At 42.2% G+C, this 24,501-nt stretch overlaps 1 protein-coding gene across 6 annotated transcripts in view; it reads right to left on the reverse strand.

The window, feature by feature from the left end:
* The window catches only part of BEND5 (BEN domain containing 5), a 1,596,389-nt gene that overhangs the window by 605,837 nt on the left and 966,051 nt on the right, over positions 1-24,501 (reverse strand). Inside the window, exons 1-2 of one of the 6 annotated variants that reach the window (XM_061632935.1) lie at positions 8,936-9,017; positions 1,816-1,899 (exon numbers count right to left, since the gene is read on the reverse strand). The exons of 3 other annotated variants lie outside the window; for them this stretch is intronic. Coding sequence is in view for 1 of the 3 variants with exons in the window: in XM_061632931.1 (XP_061488915.1) it covers positions 8,936-9,428 (493 nt within the window). In the remaining 2 variants the exon portion in view is untranslated. Of the gene's footprint in view, positions 1-1,815; positions 1,900-8,935; positions 9,956-24,501 lie in introns of those variants that run through there. 2 more of the 6 variants (XM_061632936.1, XM_061632931.1) reach the window with 2 other exon arrangements.

Here is a 24,501-nt window from a genome sequence, read left to right on the forward strand (position 1 = left end):
CAAGGCCCTATTTTTCTTTTTCATGCTCCTCATAGGGGTGTTCAAAGGATCCGTTAATGCTTGTAGCATTTTCGGGGATGTAAACGTATTAAGGATTATAATAGTTATTCGATAGCTTCTGTTATTCTTCTGAAACCCAAAGAAAGCATTAGTAACAACTGACATGAAAACAGAAGTTAAGCAGATTCTCCATATTTAATTAGATAAGGGTTTCTCATCTTTAGTACCATGAACTCTATCCCACTTTCTGGTATACCAAAGTATAACTCTCCCCCTCCAGTTTTTAAAAATGAATATAGCACAACTATAGATCTACTATTCACTGGAGTTCAATTTTGAGGAACTTAATTACTGGCCGTATAATTAAATATGGAGAAATGAATGGGGGAACTAAATATAGAAACATCAACAGATGAGAAAGAACAGATCACACATGTATTTGGAAAAGTTCCATATAAAGGCACCTTGGGGCCTATGAAAATCTGGAGCTGGCTCTCAGTAATCTGCTATGGTTTGAATGGATTCATGCCGAGTACAGCACATTGTAAAAGCAAAAAGTGGTTGCTTCACTAGAAATCCAACAGATAATCTAGCTAGCATATTACAAAAAACAGATAGGGCAAAAATAGATAGGGCAATGGTATGGCAAACATGGAATGAATTGCAATAGATATATATTGAAGCAAGATTTCACTGTGTGCTGGTCTTTACAAATTTCTATACATCCTACAGCCTCAACATATCAACTGGGTCATATCAGTCTCAAAATCTTCTACACTACAGACCAGGGGTGGACAAAGTTGTGGCCCTCTGGATGATGGTAGACTGCAACATAAAAGCAGGTCTATACCCATCTATACCATCTGTTCCCAGGTACCAATGAAAGGCCACAAACTGGACATAAGCACAAAGTTCATGTTACCCAGCACCCAGCATTCGGAGGCATCCTGCCCCTGATACTAAGGGTAATATATACCTGTGATGACTAGCAGCCATTGATAGCTCTATCCTACTTTAATTTGTTCAAATTCCTTTTAAACCTGACAAGGTGGTCATCGTTACATCTTGTGGTAGTGAATTTCATAGTTTAACTGTGTGGTATGTGAAGAATTACTTCCTCATATGTGTCCTAAATCTCACATCATTCAGCTTCGGCGGATAATCTCTGTTCTAACATTATGAGGGGGGAAAATCTTCTTATCCACTTTCTTCACACCATGCATAATTTTATAGACTATCATGTTCCCTTTACTCATCTTTTTTAACGTTAAAAAGCCCTAAACACTTTAATTTTTCTTCATAGGGCTCTATTCTTTGATAATTTTAATTGCCTTGTTCTGACTCTACAAACTCCTTTTTGAGGTACCAGAACTAGTACACAGTATTTTAACTGCAGTTGTACTAGTTGTATAACAGCATTACAATACTGGCAGGTTTCAACCCTTTCGTAATAATCCATCATATTAAATTTGTCCTTTTGTCCCCAACCTCTCTTTCCAAGTCAAGCACTCTCAGCTCAAACCCCTTCAGTGTATATCTCTAATCACTGGCTATTATGATTATGGATGATGGTCCGTCCAACAACATCCATAAACTACAGATTATCCGCCCCAGCCACATGTACCAACACAAAGGAATTGTAACAGATAGATGGGAGCGATACAAGGAAGGAAAGAATACATAAAGGCAGTTCTAAAGTGGAGTTCTACTAGCATTCCATATGTCAATATTACTTGGTCATCAGCCCTATTCTTTAAAGGGGGGGGGAGACAACCAAACAAATGCAATTTAGGCCACAATCCTAACCCCACTTACCTGGGAATGCCACTAGGAATAAGTCCTCCAGTGAGACTTACTTACTAAGGTTAGGACTGCGCTGTAAGTCGACATCGATGTGTCCTTAAAACAAATTTTAAAAATTGTTTCAACCCTAACTTGAAACTAGTTAAGATGGGTTTTAATAACTGCAATAATATTCAAACTCAATGAAGAAATGAATACAGTGGTATAATTCAACATAACTAATATGGGCCAATATAAATTATGTGGTGATCCTAAGTACACTTATTTGGAAGTATGCCCTATTCCATCACAGGAAAGAATCCACAAATATGCTTGCCAGGTCTCCCAACAACTTTTTTAAAACACCTGTACCGTGGGCCAGACAGCCTCATGTGCTGGTCTTTAGAATCACTCAGAAGCAATAGCAGATTTCACTCCTGCCAAGGAACTTCAAACTTCAGCATAACCACTGGGATAAGGGCCTACTTCTTTTCCAAGTCTGAAAGTTAGAAGTACATTGGAGGCTCATCTAGATGTCATGTTAGGCTTCCAAGGCATTCTGAGGGTCTCCAAATTACATGTAATAGCAGCCTCAGGTTCAGTGTTTGTCACAAATTTCGGCTGGCACCCAGTACTACTGATATTTGTGAATGCCTATTTCATGGAATTTACTCTGAATTAAATATGTGGTGAATCAGTTACATTATTTAAGTCCTTGTAATTTAACTTTAAATGAACATGGCGAAACTCAAGCTATAAAGACTACTCCAAGCCACTTATCACCAACTTTGGTGTTGCTGTTTCTGTTTAGAGAAGGCTAAGGATGAAGAAAATTATTTTTGTTTATCAGACATTCAGTTATAATTTAAATACATAAAACTAACTTTTAATGTTATTTTTGAATATTTGAGTTTCATAATGGGGCTTTTTTACAGCTCACAAAGCAAAGGAGCTATGCATACTAAAACCTGAAAATGGAAATGGACTGCCTTCCAGTCAATCTCAACTTATGACAACCCTATGAATAGAGTTTTCATGGTAAGCGGTATTCAGAGGTGGTTTACCATTGCCTTCCTCTGAGGATGAGAGGCAGTGACTGGCCCAAGGTCACCCAGTGAGCTTCATGGCTGTGTGGGGATTTGAACCCTGGTCTCCCAGGTCGTAGTCCAACACCATAAGCACTGCACCACACTGGCTCACATAATAAAACCTACTGCATATAAATATAGCATGTAGGTGGATATCGAGGCCATTCCATACATGACTACCAATTTGGCATTACTGTACAAATGACAAGGAGTGAAGTCAATTCTTGCACTCCAATGGATGTACCTATGACATACATGTTTTTGTTTCTCATTCACACATAAATTTTTAGACTTATGCTTGAAAAACCTTGGGTAAAAAAAAAGTACCAGTAAGCGCTTAGCGAGGGATGGGGACAGATAATATTTAAAATGTCCTTGAATCAAGAAATCCTAACGTGAGAATTCAAATATACAGACACACACTGTAAATTTGTAATGTCCAGGGTGACAAACTCCACCAGAATGGACCACACTTAGGACAGGAAGTGGACATCAATAACTGCAGGACAAGATCATGAGTGACAGATATACAGCTGATTCCATCTACTCCAAAAACTTTCACTTTTCCTTGCTGATGTGGGAAATTCCGCATCACTGGTTAGCAGGGACCCCTGAAAATAGCATAGCCTTCCATGAATCAGGCACTCTCAGTACAGAGTCATTATTCTGATAACATGAAACGTCATACTGAGAATTCCTACACCAAGTTTGTAACTCAACATGTGACAAGTAAAAATCACCTCCAACCAACCAGGAAGGAAAGATTTTGCAAATCAGAAGACTGCACAAAGCAGTTACTGGATGTTTTTGATATTGAATTACCTTTCTCTCTCTTTTTTTTACATAAATATCACCACTGGATTATCTATTATTTGGAGATGAAGAATGAATTGTTATGCTATAATCACAGAAGGATACTGCTATTTTGGTAAATACAGGCAGGCCCCGCTTATACGGCAGGTTCCGTTCCGGACTGCTGCCGTAAAGCGGAACCCATAGACAATAATGGTGCACGTCGCACAAAAATGATCCACGACAAGAAAAACCACCGTAAAAGCGGAACAGGCACCTTAAAGCAGGGACTTTCCGCATTTGCGCAACGCCGCATTAGCAGAACGCTGAAAAGCGAAGCGCCGTAAAGTGGGGCCCGCCTGTATACATAATGAAATAAAAGTCACAAGCATGGGGAAAATGACAGCAAACGCTTGAACTACAGCCTACCTCTGAAATCTTCATAGTGGGCCACCCTGATTAAATAATTGATACTAATCAGGAATTGATTGTCACGGTTGTGAACTGCCATTTGTTATGCACCGATTGAACTCAGCACCTAGATATGTTGCACTCAGCATATATAATCTATATATAGCAACAATTACTTTGAACAAGCAACAGGTTCACTTCCTGTCTCGTAACACGTATATTAAACTCATATTTAACACATATGGGGACTTTTTATGTACTGATTACATAATTAATCCTATGACATAAAGTGCTTTTTTCTTCTTTTTCTAAATGTGTTTACCACCCATCCTGCAGTTGTTTGGCACTTCGAATACAAGATGATTCTAGATTATATAAGATTTTGTTCTTGTGGCACAGAGAATTCTTGTTAATTCTTAATGCTCCCAAAAGAAACATTACCTACTCCCATCATACTCCAAATTTTCAGCATTTGTCTGAGATCAAACAGTCCTATAAAGGCAAAGGGCTTTTTTGTTTCTGAACTCTAAAAAACAGACTTTCACACTAAGTGCACCTTGTTTGCCAGTCATGGCGTTTTCATAACAATACTACAGACTTATGGGGTAATGCAACCCCATCCAGAACTGGTCCTCTGTCAGAAAAATTACCTACCAACATAACCTGTTAATAGATTGTATACTGCTTACAATATTTTAAAGTGTGGTTTAGAAATATTTATATTAATTAATTAATTAAAACCTCCATCTTGTTTGGACTGAGCTTCAGTTTACAAGGGGATTTATTTCCTTGGGCACAGCTAAAGGCCCCCAGCACAGCCTTCTGAATCTACCTGCCAAGTACCCCTATCCCAAGGTCTGGTCCATGGTGGTGTGGCTGATGATTTCAAATGCTGCTAAGGAACCCAAGAAATTATCAGAATCACACTTCCCTGTCTTCCCAGAGCAGGCCACTCATCAGAGCCAAGAAAGCCATTTCTGTGACAATTCCAAGCATGAAACCTGATCTAGATTATCAATGCTATTTTCTGTAATTATCTGACTACCACAGAACTGAACACCTGGTGTAGAAAGAGGTAGTAATGACTAGCTGATAGTTGGAACTAACTGCCACTTCCTGAACATACACTATAAAAATAATTAGGCCACACTCTTGATGTAATCTGAGACTGAACTGTTATAATGGTGCTATCCGGGTTGTGATGGATGTGAGCAATTCTATCCCCAAAGAGCTTTGCAAGTAAGTCCCAATAGCCCTTCAAGGTTTCTCTAAGATCATTCTGTGGGTCCATCCAAAGTCCCCTTATTACTCAAAGACACACCACTATATGGCACTGAGCTGATGCAATAGTGATGGAACAGTATACCCCTTTGGCACTATCACTTCAGGGAGTAGTGTCAAGGATGACCTTGTGTCCAGTCATATTTGGTTTGAATCTCCCTCCACTTGAATTCTAGCCATTCTCCCAACCTCTTATCAGTTCTTGGGTACACTAAGGAACTGAACAGGCTCTACCCACTGATGAAGGAGTTAGTGAGTCTACAGCACACTTCATTTCAGAACTCTGCAATGCGATCAGGGCTTCAAGAACAACACACATGACAACAACAACAAATACCTAAGGCTCAGAAATCCTTCAGAATCCAACAGCCTCTGGGGCCTGACTATCTTTATAAGTCTACCATCCCTGTAGAAGGGTGATGCGACTATACTGGCACTGAAATGCAATCCCCTGATCTGCCACATTACAGGGGATTTACATAAGGCAGAGGTATCCCTCCACCCAGCTCTGCCTGGCTTCACTGGCACAGAAAATTTCAATGTGCCTGCCCAAATAGCAGGTATAAGCTATTATCAGTGGTATTCCTGGTGGTAGCCAGTGTAAACATATGAAATGGGGCATTTGGGGGGCAGAGAGAGGGGCCAGCAAAGGATCCAATGGATCCTGAGCCAGCCCTGCTGCCGTCATGTGATGGCAATGGACACAATCTGGGCCTCTTTGCTGCAACAGCTGGCTAATGAAATTATAATTTACTTTGCCTCTCTCTTCTACCCAGGCTGGTGTGAGAGATTGGGTCTGTGGATGTGGCAGTGGCTACTGTGCTCCATTAAGCCATGATGCTGCTGGCCTGAGGTTTGAATTGCTCTGCCCATCACACTAGGAAAGGAAATATGTATGTGCATAGGAGCCTCCTTCTCTTTGTGCACTGTTAATGTATTGCAGTATTAGCAGGATTTAGGTCCAAAACAGTGAGGCTGAAACTTTACTGATTTCAGTGCTGCATTTAATCTTTCTGCCATATCTTTATGTTGGGTCTCGGAGGGAATGGGGTACCCTAGAATCAAGCTCATGTATCCTCAGTAGAAGTACTGCTCCGTCACATCATGTGTATGGGGGAGAAGGACACAATTTTACTCTGTGAACAAGACACATATTGCATGCAAAGAGGCATACTTCCTGTGTGCTGTTGAGAACATAATAGTGCAATCCTATACATACTCACCTGGCAGTAGACATGTATAGGACTGCACTTTTAATTTGTAAAAAGAACAGCCACATGAATAGCTTTGCTGCATTGGATCCAGGCCATCCATACAACTCTGGAAGCTGATGGGCAGGACAGAAGAGTATGTTCAGCCCTTGTTTTTGCCAAAAGCACTCAAAGGTATACAGCCTCTTTATTTATTAGTCATTACATTTATACCCCGCCTTTTTCACCATGGAACCCAAGGCAGCATACATGTGTTCCCAGGCAGTCTCCCATCTAGACACTGACCAGACCGAGACCTGCTTAGGTGATGACCTGCAAGGTGATGGCCTCATGTGCCTTCAGACCATAGCCTGGGACTTGTAACATGAATGTCCATTTAGCCAACATGGTGGATCCAATACAGTCTTTGTACTTTGCAAAATCTTATTGTGAGAGTCACCAGCTTAGATGGCTTTAAGAAATAAAGTTGGGGAAGAAATAAATTTGGACAAGGATTTAACGGGAATGTGGTTCTTTTTATTTCTGGCCTAGTAGTGAAAATATATGCTGCAAACACACACACACTTGCTACCATCTATCTTTTTCAATCTCTAATTGGTTTTTTTGTAAGCTGTATCATGCACATAGATCATCCCAGTTAACAGAGCAAAGGCAGAAGCATTTCTTGGAATAATATGGCCTCTATATGCTACTCATCATGGAGGGACATGGTAGAGGTTTACATTATTATGCACGATTTGAAGAAAGTCATTACGAGCTCACATAATACTAGAACTCATTCTAAAATACTGTAACTCAATATTGCTCAGGTGAATTGAGTGACAGCTGAATCAGGATTGAAAAATAACATTCCTTCACATAATACATAATTAACTTTTGGAACTCTTTGCCACAAGACAAAGTGATGAAGGGATTCATGGAAAACAGATCTATGAATGATAGCTAAACAGACCCACATTCAGATGCAGCATGCCTCTGAACAGCAGTTGCTTAGGAGCAAACAATGGAGGACTTCTTAACTTCATGCTCTGCTTGTGGGGTTTCTGGAATCATCTGGTTTGCTACTTTTGGCAACAAGATGGACATTCAGTTTGATCTAGCACAGCTTTTTTTGCCCACATGCCTGCCTGCCTTTCGTGGCAACTATATCCTCCACCCTAAATTCTTCATAGAGAGCCAGTGTGGTGTAGTGGTTAGAGTGTTGGACTATGACCTGGAAGACCAGGGTTTGAATCCCCACACAGCCATGAAGCTCACTGAGTGACCTTGGGCCAGTCATTCTCAGAGGGAGGCAATGGTAAACCACCTCTGAATACCGCTTACCATGAAAATCCTATTCATAGGGTCACCATAAATCGGGATCGACTTGAAGACAGTCCATCGCCATTTCAACTTCTTCATGAGCAGTCACTCCATCAATAGTGTAATGACAAATTCAGAAGTGCAGGATCCATAATAGTGCAGGGTATAATAATTTGTAATTAAGAAGGAAAGGTTCATAATAGTCACCGCCAAACCCTGTTCTAAGATTATACAACTTTCTAAGATTACAGAATAATCTGGCCAGGCTTGAATAGTGCTTTAGAAGACCTGTCAGTGGCTAACACTCTCCCCTTCCATGCTGATTGGCTCATAGGACACTGGAGACACAAGGATCCTTCTGGGACCTGGCTCCCAAAAATGTAAGGGGTCTAAGATACACCCCCCCAAGACCCTTGATGACTACACCTTTGCTCTCCATTATCACCTTGTTCTTTGATGCCTATCACAAGTGCACACATAACGGAAGGCCCTCTCGGTCATTCCATACATGTTGTAACAGTTCCCTACTCCATGCTTGTTTTCTAGGATCTTCCAGATGCTATTATACCAATGCCAGCATTCTGCCCACCCCCATGGACCCAAAAGCCCCCACCCTCCCCTGTAATACTTCTTTTTGAACAACGCTTCTTCCCTTCAGCACACATTCACTCAAGCACTCTTGAGCACTTGGGGGGGGGGACTCTCTAAAATACCAAGTTATTGCTGCCCTTATTCTCTTACGAATGAGTATCCCTGTGCCTAAGAGAAGCTGGGCATACTGAGAGAAACTTCAATCTAGGCCCCTGCAGCATAGACCCTCATGCTTCCCCATTGGAGACACATGAATCCCCTCCCTTTGCAACACACAACTGAGACGGACAGGCCCTAAAGTACCACAAATAGCAGGGATGATGCCAGGCCTCTTCTCACCCTTCCATCCCATCCCGGGGGGGGGAGCAGTGGGGAGAGCAGCCCCCCCATTTCCTCCAAGAAGCAGGGAGGTTTTTAACTGGTCTGGCCTCCGGAATGCCCGCCCGCCCGCCGACCTCGAGTCCCTCGGTGCCTCACCTGCTAACGCCAGGATCTGGGCCTTGTGCAGCATCGGCCGCTCGCCCAGCTCGCGGGGGCTCTCGTCGCTGTCCTCGGGGTCGTGGGCTGGGCTGCGGTAGACGGTGTAGACCTTCTGGTTGTCGAAGTCGAGCCGGGATTTAGGGCTGAAATCCTGCACGCACGACACGGGCAGCGCATAGCACACGTTGTCCTCCAGGAACCGCACGAAGGCGTACATTATGGAGCCGGGGAGCGAGGTGGGGGAAGGGAAGCTGCCCGGCTCGCTCGCTCGCTGGCAGGCGGGATAAAGGAGGGGGCCGCGCGGCTTAGCTCCCTCAACCCCAGCTCTTCTGTTATTGTTCCTGAAAATCCGACTCGGCGCTCGGCTGAGCCTGTCTAGGCTGCACAGGCTTCTCTTGGGAGAAGGGTTTGGGAGCCAGGCTGGACTTGGGCTTCGAGAAAACAGTACGAGTCGAGCGCCGAGCGAAGCGAGCCTCCGCCTAGCGTGCATCGCAGAGAGAATCGGCCCGATGCGGGCGACAAAAGTGCTGCTGAAGCTCTCTGCCAGGAACACGGGCAGCGGCCCTATTGCAAGGGCAGGAAGAGAAAGAGGGAGTTCCCGGGGCCTGTTCCACGTTATGGGTGACTTTCGGGAGCATGCTTTTGGTAGCCTACCCACCTCTTCGACTAGGGCAGGGGACCCAAGCTTTCTCACCACACCAATCAGAGGGAGAGGGAGAGAGATGCAGCATCTGAGTTCTCTCTCTCTCTCTCTCTCTCTCTGTGGGAGCCGGACCCAATCCTCCCTGCCGCGCGCAGCGGGGCAACTTGGGTTCCGGGGGGGCGACTGCTCAAGTAGATCATAGTTGTGAGGTAGTGGAAGCGCTTTTTCTGCAGGCTCTTCGCCAACATTCCCTTAGAGAAGAGGAGAAAGCAGGCAGAGACGGCTGTTCTTGCAAAGTAGAGCCAAAGTTTAAACGTCTCCTCTGGGCGGCGCGGTGGAAAAAGGTTGGGCCCCGGGACCGCTCAGAGAGTGTGTATCCTGAGGCGGCGGCGGCTGCTGCTGCTGCTGCTGCTGCTTCCCTGTCGCACTACCCTGAGCTAAAAGGTGAACGGGCGGCGGCAGAAGCAGGAGCTGCTGCTGCTGCTGCTGCTACTTTCTCACGCGATAAGAGGATTGAGGCGACCCAAGAAGGACATACGAGCTGGCTGCTGCCTGTTGCTCGTTTGCCTTTTCTCTGGCCCCAGCTCAGCAGGAAGGATTAGGCCCAACCACCAGCACAAGGGGAAGCAATCTGTCCCTTGCAGGTTCTCCAGCTCCCAAACAGATGCAGAAGAGAGACAAAGGCTGCAGGTACTCTTACAATACAAGGTATTCCTTGGGACATCCTGCAATTAAGTTTTCACAACATATCAGGATCTTGAATAAATATCCCTGCACATATTTGATAAGGGCCTTTTGCAGTTGCACTAATTTCCTGACACCTTTTTTTCAGGCTAAGGATGCACTAACCCACTTTATGTATTACATACAAAGAAACTCCATGCTTATAACTTCATCCTGTTATGCTAATGGTTGTATGACTGAAGGGAACACATATTTTAATCTTGCATGTTGTCCTTAAAAATGCATCAGAAGCCATGGCCTGAGCATAATAACATAAGAGTGTACTATAGTCAGTCTCAGATTTGGGAGACCTGGATTCAGATTACAGCTTGCTCACTGACCTTTGGCCAGTCACGTTCTCTCAACCTAATTTACCATGCCTCCACACATTCTGCTCTGAGTTCCTTGGGGGAGAGAGAGGATAATATGAAATAAATACTAATTTCCTCTGTAGAAGTGCATAATCTCTAAACTGCACATGTTTACTTGGATGTAAATCCTTATAAATTCAATAGAATTTATTCCCTAGTATAACAGTTGTATTCTTTATGGCCACAGGAATCCTCTGGGATCTGTAAACCTTGCCCCTACTCTGTAGAATGCCTTAAGAATACCTGGGTGGTTATGCATTCTAATCATTCAGTGTCAACTCTGCAAGAGTTGGGGTGTCAGTAGTGTAGTGGTCAATTCAGAAGTGCAGGGTCCCTTCATGAAAGTCACATCACACCCTCTCACAGCCATGCCACCTTTTCCACTTTCCCTCATGTCCCGTGCTCTCCGTGTTGTCTCTGAGTCCAGACATCTCTAGGAGCCAATCAGCATGAAAGGTGAGGCAGTGTGTTAGCTACTGAGAAGAGTTTTCTGAGTGGCTGACTCACCTCCTTTCACTCTGATTGGCTCCAATCAGTAAGAAAGGGCAAGGACTCTTCTCAGTGGCTAACATGCTCCCTTTTCCTGTTGATTGGCTAATACATAGGGACCTGGCAGGGATCCTGCTCCCCAAAAAGTAAAGGATCTGCAACCCTGGACAACTACATCACTGGGTACTTTGCCAATCTACAAATGGATCCTGAATGGATACAACAAAAATAATGCCACTGATGAACACATGCAAAATTGATGTGGCTATTCAGAACAACAATGTACATTCCTATGGTTTGGGTGGCAGGGAAAGTGATAAAATAATGGCCTGGATGAGAGCCAATAAATTGAAGCGCACTCCAGACAAGACTGAGATGCTGTTGGTAGGTGGTTCCTCTGACCAGCTGAGTAGTGTGCAGCTTGCTCTAGATGGGGTCACACTCCCTCTAAAGTAGGAGGTTTGTAGTTTGGGGGTTCTCTGGATCCATTGTTGTTGCTTGAGGCACAAGTAGCCTCAGTGGTGTGGAGTGCCTTCCATCAGCTCAGACTTGTGGCTCAATTGCAACCCTAGCTGGCCAGGGATAACCTGGCTACAGTAATGTATGCTTTGGTAACCTCAAGGTTGGATTATTGCAATGCACTTTACATGGGACTGCCTTTGAAAACAGTTAGGAAGCTTCAACTAGTGCAGAATGAGGCTGCCTGATTGTTGATGTGTTCAAGGCGAACAGAGCATATAACACCAATTATGTTCTAGTTACACTGGCTGCCTGTATCCTTCTGAGTCCAATTCAATGTGCTGGCTTTGACCTGTACAGCTTTTTATGGATCAGGACCCCAATATCTTCTGGAATACCTCTCCCAGTATGAACCTCCCAGACCCTCAGATCCTCTTCTGATGCCCTTCCCTAGGTCCCCCCTCTGCGGGAGGCTCAAAGGGTGGTGACAAGGCAGAGGGCCTTTTCAGTAGTGGCTCCCATCTGTGGAATATGCTCCCCAGTGAGGTCTGCCTGGTGCCTTCATTGACAACTTTCCAGTGCCAGATAAAGTTGTATATTTTTTCCCAGGCATTTGATAGACTAAGATGATGTTGTTTGTATTACTATGCTGCCAAAGCTTTCTGTAGATGTATGGGGGTGGTTGTTTTGTTATTTTGTTTCATAGTATATTTATTTTGGTTTTAAACAATGTTGTACGTCATTTGGAGACCTTCGGGAAACAATAAATCTAATAAATTCTAATCTACTTTGGGTAATAAATCCAATACAGTAGGGCCCCGCTTTATGGCGCTTTGCTTTACAGCATTTCGCTAATGCAGTGGTCTCAATTAGACGCAGTTAGACTGAAGCCCCACTCATATGGCACTTGTTCCGCTTTTACGGCAGTTTTCGGGCATTGCACACCATTCTCTTCAATGGGTTCCGCTTTACAGCGGGGGTCTGGAACGTAACCTGCTGTATGAGTGGGGCCCTACTGTAATAATAAGTGTACAGCTCTGATTATTCAACATGGTTAGGGTGTGTCCTAAAATCATGCTAGATATCATAGCCATTGTGCAGGATCACAACACATGCGAAGGTATTCTTACAGCCATCTGTAAGAAATCAGTATTTCATAATGGGCTTGCCCCATATACCTATAAGCAGACATATTTTACAAGTCTAATGAAGACAATGCACACACTCAGAATTTCCATATACCTATTGTGACTGTGCTTTCTACACATTCTTTAAAAATCTGCCTATATATCAATAACCACCAAATGGGTTTTCAAGATCTACTTGGCAATAAAGTGTATATTTTTTCAAAGGAAAAAAATAACCAATCCTGTCTGACGGGAATCCAGTATAGGGATTTAAGGAGAAGTATGAGTTTTAGATAGAGAGGGTAGAGGTAAGTATGAGGTAAGTATCTCATTTTTAACCTCCCTGATAGACTATGGAAATACTGTAGACGTAATATATCTTGTCTTCAGGAAAGCTTTTGATAAAGGGCCTCATGATATTCTGATTAGCAAGCTAGCTAAATATGGATGGAACAACTATCAAGTGGATTCACAGTTGGCTACAGAATCATACTCAAAGAGTGCTTATCAAGGGTTCCTTCTCAAACTGGGGGAGGTAACGAGTGGTGTACCAAAGGGCTTGGTCCTTCCTGGGCCCAGTGCTTTTCAGTATTTTTACTAATGACTTGTATAAAGAGGTGTAGGGAATGCTTATCAAATTTGCTGATGATAAAAAATTAGGAGGAATAGCTAATACCCTGGAGGACAGAAAAAAATTCAGTCTGATTTTGGTGGGCTGGAGCTCTGGGCTGAAAACAATGAAATTTAACAGGGATAAGTGCAAAGTTCTATACTTAGGAAAAGGAAACTAAATACACAGTTATAAGATGGGGGATACTTGGCTCAACAATACTACATGTGAGAATGATCTTGGAATTTGTTTTGATCACAAACTGAATATGAGCCAACAGTGTGATGTGTCTGTAAAAAAGATATGCTATTTTAGGCGGCATTAACAGAAGTATAGTTTCCAAATCATGTGAATTACTAGTTCTCCTCTATTTGGCACTGGTCATCTTGAGTACTGCATCCAGTTGTGGACACCACACTTTAAGAAGGATGCAGACAAATTGGAACAGGTTCAGAGGAGGGCAACAAGGATGATCAGGATTGAAAACAAAGCCCTGTGAGGAGTGACTGAAAGAACTGGGCATGTTTAGCCTTGAGAAGAGAAGACTGATGGGAGATATGATAGCACTCTTCAAGTATGTGAAAGGCTGTCACACAGAGGAGTGCCAGGATCTCTTCTCGATCATCCCAGAGTGCAGGACACAGAATAATGGGCTCAAGTTACAGGAAGCCAGATATCAACTGAACATCAGAAAAAACTTTCTGTTAGAGCAGTACAACAATGGAACCAATTGCCTAGGGAGGTGGTGGACTCTCCAACACTGGAGGCATACAAGAGGCAGCTGGACAGCCACCTGTTGGGTATGCTTTAATTTGGATTCCTGCATTGAGCAGGGGGTTGGACTCGATAGCCTTATGGGCCCCTTCCAACTCTATGATTCTATGGATAGCTCAATGGAGTGTTGACCCAGTGTGTGGCTGCTGTGGAAAAGGCACTCTGGGCTCCTGCTGGGAGAAGGGCGGGATATAAGTAAATAGATAATAAAAACAATTAAGTTTTCTCAAGCAAAACACTCAGGAATTCTAAGTCTAGTGCTACCTGGTGACTATATTATGATGATTATGATTTATTAGACTTACTAGTCGCTTGTTACCTAAAAGGTGTCCAAGTGACTTACATTTTAAAACATAATCATAAATACATTACACCAAAGGGAAGGAAAAAATAATAGAAATAAAACCTACAATTCATTGATATACCTATAATACATACACACTCAGATAACCACCCCCCAAACAGCCGCAGGAAGCTTTGGTAGCACAGTGACAATAAAAGTAGTCCACACAGTGTACTTGGTATATAACTGGTGATGTCAATTATGATGGCATTAAGATACTCTTGTTGCCTTTAAAATGTGCAGAACAATACTTTTGGCATAAAGAACAGTGTTTAGATGGAGGCACCTTCTCTCTCTCTCTCTCTCACACACACACACACACACACACACAGAGTTCTGGACATCATGATTCTATGAGGTGATGAATAGTGCATGAACCAGAGTGATCATAGAAGAAATAGAGTGTAGGGGCATATTTTCACAATGTTGTTCAGGGGAAAGTGACATATGTCAATGGACCAGGGAGCAAAGAAAAAGGAGAAAAAAATTTTTTTTAACATGCTGGAATCTATATTGCTGTTTTGTTTAACTTTTAGCTGCTCTATGTATTTTTAAATAATTTTCTTCTAAGCAGCCATTCCATCAAGCTGCTGCAGAGGAGGGAAGAGAAGGGATGTAGGACCTCTCTATCCCTGCAAGTGAAAGACAACCAACTTTTGGCCACCACCAGTTCTATTGAAAATCCAGGCTCCTCCCTCCATCAACTATCACCTGGCCAATCCAACAGGCTGCAACAGAGGTAGAAAGAGAAAGTTTGAAGGACCACTTCATCAGTGCAATGGAGAGATGAACAACTTTTGGCACCTCGTCACCTAGAGCTTTTCCACACAGTTTGTCATTAGATGAACTTGTCATTAGGAACTTGCACCTGACTTTTCTTATTTTTTCCTCCCTCCCAGTCCATGTTTTTTTATTTATGTCATCATGCCTTTTTAGATTATAAGCCTGAGGGCAGGGACTGCCTTTTTTATTTAGTTATCTGGAAGCTGCTCTGGGTGCTGTTTTTGGCTGGTATAAAATTGTTTCAATAATAATAATTTAAACTGTTTTGATTTGATTTTGTTATTTTTTAATTATATGTAAGTAGCTTTATGTTGGCTATGCCCCCAAAAGTGGTCTTTAAATAAATAAATAAAGCTAAGATTTTTTGCCTGGATACAGAGTGGATACAGAGGGAGAATAGATGAGCACATTGAATTTTAGGTGCAACAAAATTTGCAGTTCAACCAAATGCCTGAATTTTTTGTGTTCTTTACTATAGTGGAAACGAGAGTAAATTTTTAAAAGCAGCTTCTGTTTTACAACTTTCATAGTTGCAAGGTCAAGTCAAGTGTAACTCTTTGGTGGTATTCAACTAAAATATCCCATCAGCGCAAGTATTTCCGCTGGCACAACATAACTTCGCCCCTTTACTACCCCTGCCCCCCAATGTGTCCAGAGGGTTGGGGGAACCCTAGAACAGATTTACAGGGCACATAGAGGGAGAAGTGGGTGAGTCCCATTGCACTAGTGATAATCCCTGCAATGATGGGAAGCTTACTTAGTGCCATGTTGAATACAACACTTGGTTTCTACAGAATGTCTATTCAAATAAGCGAACCTATTCGTAACATGGACATTTTCTGGTGGAATGTAGTGCATTTTAGATTGTTAATGGAAATAATTAAACAGTAGTGAGTGATGTGAAAGATTCAGCACTTGATATTCATGGTCATTTAGAAAAACTGCAAACCAGAGTTGAACTGGCCATTTTGTTGCCTGCCAAGCAAACAGCTGCTCTGGAGGCTGCTATTATTATTACAGACCATAACACAACAAACCTAAGGGCAATATTTACATGTGTGCTGAGAAATGTATCTGTTGCCATGGATATTGTGATCTCTTTAAGCCTCTGGTATTTCAGTAATATGGAGTCTAGAAGGTGATCTGGTCTCGCAGGTCTTTTACATTCTAGCAAAACTCACAGCCATTTAAGGATGATAATCCATTTCATTTGTAACACCTTATATAAGCATCTATACAGTTATGTTGGAGTTCCGGTTCCGGTTTGCTTGACGCTGGGTGAGCCTTCGTTACATCTCCAACCAATTTATTTAAACTTTTAATTATCTTACTCTTAAAGTTCCTTACTGACTTCTCCAACAAATAAGATTGGTTTCAGGACATGTTTTTGCCTGCTTAGACGAAACTGTCTGGTGGCTAACTGCCAACTTTACTTTCTGTCCTTGAAACGTCGAGAATTCATCGCCTAGGCCGATAACTAAATTACTCAGTTATCTCTTACAGTTATATATTTTATAATATGGTCTTAACTAGAAATGAGAGGAAAGCCTTGGTCCCCCCCCCTCCACTAGTGTGCTTACCTGAGGAAAAATTGAAGACTAAGAATCAGAGAAGACTGAAAACGTCTCACCCAAAAGCTTCTAAGCAGGACCTTCCTTATTCTTCTAAAGAATTAAAGGGGCAGTTAAAAATTACGGACTTCTATGATACTTCATCACATCAATCTTCTGAGAGGGAATTATGTCCAGCCGCATCTACACCCTTGGATTGGTCCCTTCCAATTAAGGCCTATACACATAATAAAACCAGCGAATCAGCTATGATGGATTTAGCCACGGAAATTGAGCTAGCAGTCGGCCAAAATTTAAATCATTTAAAGTTTTCTAAAGGTGGTAATGCTAATGGAGCAGTGCTGACCCCCACAGACCCCCCGCCTGACAACTTTACGCAGGAGATCACTCCCCAGCAGTTTGGTTCATGCTTGAAATCACATCTCGCTGTGGTAAAAGCATCAGAGATGATCTCTGCCTCTGACGATCACCTGGGCCGAGCCTTGGAAGAGTCTAACAATCAGGTGCCACTGGACGCCTACTCTTCTAGAGATGATATCTTATTAGGCTCGATTTTCACGATGGCAGCGGACCTTGAACATATCAAATCCTTTCTAAATGAATGTAATTCATTATTAACAACTCTAGTAGCTCTATCTCGCGACATTCAGTTGGTGCGCCAGCTACCCACTCAGATGAACCCACCAAACCATCCTTTGGTCAAAGAGACTGCCCCTTCGAATTCTAAATGGAAAAAGAAAAGGGGCCTAGCCTTTCATCAGAAAAAGACCAAAAATATTAAAAACATCAATACTTTTAAATCTACCCACAACAACAAGATGAATTTTAAGAGACTTTTTAAGTTATTGGGAAATCCAATAAACAAAGAAAAGGACACTAAGAAAACCACGTTGTCTCCAGAGAGGCCCCCAGATATGGGGTGCCCACCAAAAATTCCTGATTCTGCAACAAGATTGTCCCCCCTGGTTTGTCTAAGAGAGAATCAGAATAATCTTAATATTGCAAGGGATACACATTGGACTTTACACCAGGACCCTTGGAATGACGTCTTGGTGGGTGCCTACTCACCTCAAAATAACTCAACCAGGGACCCTCCGCAACAATGGAACCTTGTGCTTAATAGAACAAAGTTGGTGCTTGAAAACTATCCTAAACCGAGGGGCTACATTCATTCTTACTACAGAAAATCTCATCTTATATCTATCATCAACAAGGTTATGATAAGGCCCTTAACTATAAGAGACATTGCGCGGGTGGAATATCTTTATTATAACAACATCAGTGCTAGGGCGGTGGTTTCCTTTTCTTCTATAGAGGTAACAGGACAGGTGTGGCATTATAAAGATAAGTTGACTGAACTAGGCTTACTCACTACGAGATGTTTTGAAAACCTGTCGCCTCCAACGAGTTTAATATCACCCTGTTCTAATCTACACGGTGGCATGTTGTCCCCATTTCATTCAAACTATGAATTGCTGATTGACCTGGACTCTCGAGAACAACGATGTAATGAATATACCCTTCCCAAAATACTTGAACCTGTAGTCCGATCTAATGCTATTCGTTCTCCAATTGGCCTATACCTGAAGGACTCGAATAACTTGACTTTAAACTCAAGGATGTCACCACCTTCGGGACATAACAGCCCAACTCCTGATCTACAGATCCAGCCTCAAATTTCAACGGATAAAGAATGTATTCATGCGTTCTGGAAGGTTAACCCTCCGGTGAAGGAGGAACGGGCCTTGTTCCAGTCTTTCGTTCTGTTGCCAATGCCTGAAAGAGATAAAATCCTGGATAGACTGGTCCAACTTTCTTTGCGCCTCTCCCTTATTCATGAACAGTCAACGAGAAATACACTCAATCCAATAGATTAGAACGTCGAGGAAAAGGTTGCCTCGAGTTTGTCTCCCAAGAATGTTCAGCCTTCTATTAGTGAAAGTATCCCAGTGGCCACCTTTCAACATGCATCCAATAGAGGGAACCCCCCCATCAAGGAAGACTCCTGTGATACAAACTATGACCTCTGATACTTACTTTGCTAATAATATGAAATTACCTTCCACTAATTGACAGTGGTCAATACTTTCGTGGAATATTATGGGCTGGTCTAATAAATTTAGAGAAGAGGATCCATCCCTCTTCCTACAACAATTTAGGATAATCTGTTTACAGGAAACCTGGCTGACGTCGGAAACCTCTATTTACCTAAACGGTTTCCGTTCTGTTACGCTACCGGCGACCAAATTTAACCTTAAGGGCAGAGGGAGGGGGGGTCTTTGTATATTTATCTCGGTGGATCTCATGGCTGATATCTACCCCCTTGACCCTAATTGTGATCATTGTGTGCAGGCGGTGCGCCTGCATAGTCCGGTGACAGGAGATTTGATCGTTATAAATGTTTATCTTCCTCCTCTTAAGGCAAGAAATACGGCTCCTGGCAGTATCTGGGATCACATTTTGGAATACTTGGCTTTCCTGGAAGGTCAATACCCGGCATGCAGACTGTTAATATGTGGTGATTTTAATGCTAGGATGGGATCTGGCTGGCCTTCCCGGCCTGCATCTAATCATGACCCCTCCCCTAACATTTTCCCTAGTGACAGAGTCTCCCAAGATCTGGTAGTGAACAAACAAGGCCTGAGACTCGTTGAACTGATACAGACTCATGGTCTAGAATGCCTCCATGGTTCAAGATTAGACCAATCTAATGGAACCTTTACCTTCTGCTCTCACATAGGGGCCAGTGTGATAGATTTCACCTTGGTGTCCAGCACACTTTTTACGGAAGTTTCCAAGTTTAAAGTATTGGATAGAATAGACAGTGACCATTTCCCCACCATGACAGCATTTCATCTGCCTCCCTCAGGCTCCCCCCCGACTTTGCCACCTCCCGAGGAGACCCAAGTAGCTGACCGCAGATTACGTTGGTCCCTGACCCTTCAAGCTGATATAACAAAACTACTGGAGAGTCTTACCACCCCTTCCCCCATGATGGGGGAGCTGGGCAAGATGGACCCTCTCCTCTCTTATCAGAATATTATTCCCCTTCTCAAACCTCTGGTGAGCCATACAGGCCCCCAAAAATCTATTTTCCCAAAAACCAGGAAGTAGTTTGATTCTGATTGTAAAGTGGCTAAACGCCAATTAGTTAACTATGCAAGGAAAAGAAGAACTGATTCCTCTTCTTTCGACTATGACCAACTTGTTTATCTCCGCTCCAAATACAGGGCTCTTTTGAGACAAAAAAAGTATAGACATGCCTGCACACAATGGCAGCTACTTAATCAGGCCCTTTTGGAGGGCAACGAACGGCAGTTGTGGTATATGGTATCAAATCGTTCGAATGCATTTTGTTATTATGACTCCGGTCAAATAACCCCCTCTGTGTGGATTGATCACTTTACAAAACTTTACACCACAATGGCCGCTCCCAGTATCTCGTCCCTATGCCCTCTCCTGGATAATCTAACTAATTGGCCGCCAGTTACAACAGCCCATATTAAGACTCCTATCTCTCTATTGAAAAGAGGTAAAGCACCAGGGCAGGACATGATTCCGCCGGACCTGTTCTACAACTTTCCAGATTGGTGGGCTCCTATCTTGGCAAACTTATTTACCTTTATCAACGCCATGGGCATTATGCCTGAGGGCTGGAAAAAAAGTATTGTCATCCCTATTTTTAAAAAAGGAGAAAAAAAAGACCCTAATAATTATCGCCCTATTAGTCTCTTAGATGTGGGAGCTAAATTGTACAGTAGATTTCTCTTACTTAAGCTCGAAGAATGGGAACTGGCCAATATGGTTATCCATCCTGAACAGGCGGGCTTCTGAAAAGGACAGTCCACCATAGACCACTGTGCTACACTGCTCTTCTTGGCTAAGAAATCAATCAAGGGACCCACAAAACATCTCTATGCCGCCTTTGTCGACCTGGCGGCCGCTTTCGACTCTATTGATAGAGATCGTCTGTGGGCCAAATTGGCCTGTACTAATATTGACAGACGCCTCCTATTTCTGATTAGAGAGCTGTATACTAATAATAGTCTCAGAATCAGGGTGGGTAATAATCTAACTCTCCCCATACTGACTAACAAAGGGGTAAAACAAGGCTGTCTTTTAGCCCTAGCCTTGTTTAATCTATACTTAAACGATATAGTCAACGACCTAGCAGGACCAAAATTTTTTCCCCCTTCAATAGGAGCTAGAAAACTCTCCATGTTATTATACACCAATGACATGACTCTTCTCTCCCTGACCCCTGTTGGTTTAAGAAGGTTATTGGCAATTTTAGAGGCATACTGTAAAAAAGAATCTTTACAGGTAAATCACCAGAAAACTAAAATCATGGTCTTTGGGAAAAGATACTCTGAACATAAATGGTCCATAGGGAATCTCCCTATAAATCAATGCCGTTCTTTCAAATATCTTGGTATTCTTTTTCAAGATACCTTATCATGGAAAGAACAAATTGCCGCGGTAAAACTTAAAGCCGCAAGATCTGTTGGTAACATTCTTCATTTCTATAGGACTGAGGGCGGCCACTTAGTAGCCCCCGCCTTGAAAGTATTCCAGAATAAGGTCCTCCCACAGATCACCTACAGGGTGGCGATCTGGGGGTGGTCGGTACCCTACTCCCCTATACTGGAAGGTATACAAAATAAATTTATTAGACTACTTTTGAATCTCCCTGGTTCCACACCGGCGGCCTTGTTACGAGCTGAAGTGGGTTTATTGCCGCTTAGTGCTCGGATTCATCAATTATTGTTAATCTATTGGACTATCTCAATAAACTCGCCTTCTAAGATCTTGGCGAAAGCTTGTTCAAAAATGATTGGCATGGACTCTAACTGGATTTCAAAACTACAAGCCATCCACTCACTTTATCATATTCCACAAGATTCGCCCCAAATATTGACTAAAGTAAAAATACAAGCTCAGATAAAATACCATAGTGAGTGGATGGATAGACTGAATATAATAAACTCTAAGTTTTCTACCTGGTTCAGGCTGTTTAAACTAGATCATATTAGGGCGCACTATCTGTCAATTCCGCTACCAACTCATTTACGCTTCGCCTTTACAGCCTTAAGATTCCAAACTATGCCAACTGCCTATCTATCCGGTCTCTACTTGCAGCTCCCTATGGACCAGCGACGGTGTTTATGTCACTCTGGAAATGTAGAAGACCTTCCCCACTATCTCCTGGATTGCCCCCTTTATGACCATCCAAGAACCAAGTTTCTTAATACTCTAATTAATTATCATGAATACCACACTATAGACCAGATAGTTTATTTCCTTCTAGCTGATACCAACTATTGGGTGACTTACTGGGTAGCCCATTTTGCCTTGGCCGCCCAGAACCTGAGAGCAAAACATTTACTTCAATTGGAACCTAAGGAACATTAATATATGTAGATATTTTGAACTGATAAATGTATTTAATTAATTTTATTACCTGGTTTTACCGTTTTATACATTGTTGTGAATTTGTGTTCTTGTGATGTTGTGATGACCTATGGTCTGACAATAAACTGTACTATACAGTTATGTTCTAGTGTTTTCAACTTGGAATAAATGTTATTATCACAGCAGGTCAAATAACACTTGGAAATGGTTCTGATTAATATGAGAACTCCAATAGGGAACTTGAAGGGAGGCAGTCTGGAGCATGAATAGGCTACAATAACACTTTTGAGAAAATGTCCTTAGAATCTGAACTTAGCCCTTCAGAAATAATAGCACTTAATGAAATTAGGTCTTCTCAAATACCAACATCACCATCCATCCAATAGCCTGAAAGCATTTTAAAAACATTACATGGATTTACTATGACTGCTACTTCAAATCAAAGAACCTTTACATATAAGGGAAACTTATAAAGAACAGAGGAAGTGTTGCATCTGTGCAAACATACTAATAGATTTACTGCTCTGTGCTATTATCAGGAACACCCAGTATCGGCTGCAAGGGGATTTTGTTTGCCAGTAAGACCTGACCTCCATCCCCTATCAAATGCAATCTTACTGACCAAACACTCAATGTAGAAATAACAATTTATACCAAGAAAGTGGGGAGAGGGGGCTCACAGACTCAAAGTGCCTTACAGTAAAGTAGGGAGATGTCCTGTTCTGGATGGGGTTGCACTCTCAGAAGAAGCAGTTCAGTAATTTGGGGATGCTTGTTGATTCAACACTGTCACGAGATTCAGGTGGCCTTGGGAGCTAGGAGTTCCTTTTTCTAGCTATGGCTGGTTTGCCCCTTTTGGACAGACACGGCTTGGCCACAGTACTCCATGTTCTGGTAACTTCCAGAATGGATTATTGCAATGCACTCTATATGGAGGTGTCTTTGAAGATGACTTGGAAACCTCAGCTACAGCTCTCAGAGTGGTTTAACAGTCAGTCTCTGTTCCCAGGGAACTCTGGAGCAAAGGGGTGACATTTGAGGACAGCCCTGAATAGTGTCTCACTTTGGACAAATGACTTGTTTCTCAACCTCTGTACTTCCTTATCTGTAAATTGCATATAGCATTTTGATACACCAGATGGACATTTGTTGCTAAACAACACAAAACTTAATTGTGTATCAGTATTGCTTTGTGAGGATTCCTAGGTTCTCCTTACCACTTTTGTGAGATAGGAAAAAATAACTTTCAGTAGTTTCTGAGGATTAGGAATACTTCTGAAATTCTTCCCAACTGGATTTTCAAGTTCCAAATTACCTGGAAGTGGATTATTTAGCAATCCTCCATTGTTCTGTTTGTTTAATTTATGCATGTTGTACAGAGCACTGCACATGAATAGCTTGTGTTACTTTGGGTCTTTTTCTTTTTAGTTTGTTGTGTCTCTTCCCCCCCTTCACCCATCAATGATGCACATGCAAATGGATAAATATTGGGAAAAAGCGCTCTTGGTATGTTATAAATATGATTGCATCATTCTACACTGTTTTACAAATGCACAGACATAGCTGTCTTGATAAAATATCACACACAAATATGTAAAACAGTCTTGATGTAACTGTATAATTAGTTGTATGACGATTCTTTATGCATGATGTTTTACCAATATGCAGGAATATACATACACATCAATAAAATGTGGACATTGGTAACATAAAGGAGAGAAAGATTCAATTGACCTGAAAGAAACAAATACCGTGGACAGCTGTGAATTTCATTTTTGTAATTAATTTTGAAAAATGCTCATTACATAATTATTTATTTAAAAAAATATGAAGGGGGAAATATTCTAATTAAAACAGACTTTGGGAGGCATAGGGCAGAACAAACCTATTATTATAACCTGCTCATCCCTACAGAGAATATATTGTTAGCATACATTGTCTCTGGAGTTTCCCCCCATGTTACAGAGGCCCAGCTGGTCTCCACTAGAAATCAGGCATTTAGTGTTGCCGGTCCCATGCTGTGGAACATTCTTCCAGCAGAGATTTGGCAGGCATTCTCACGTTTGACTTTCAAGCATCTCTTGAAGACCTTTTTATGACAACAGGCCTATGCAGATGTTCAGATTGATTAGCCAGTCACTTTAATGATTATTGGTATTATTTTTAATGGTGTTTTATAATTGTACACCATCGTGATATTTTATGATATGGCAGTATAAAAATACTTCTATTAATATATAAAATATAAATTATAATAC

The sequence above is a fragment of the Rhineura floridana genome, chromosome 6 (genome assembly GCF_030035675.1).
Source record: "Rhineura floridana isolate rRhiFlo1 chromosome 6, rRhiFlo1.hap2, whole genome shotgun sequence".
NCBI classification, from domain to species: Eukaryota; Metazoa; Chordata; class Lepidosauria; order Squamata; family Rhineuridae; genus Rhineura; species Rhineura floridana.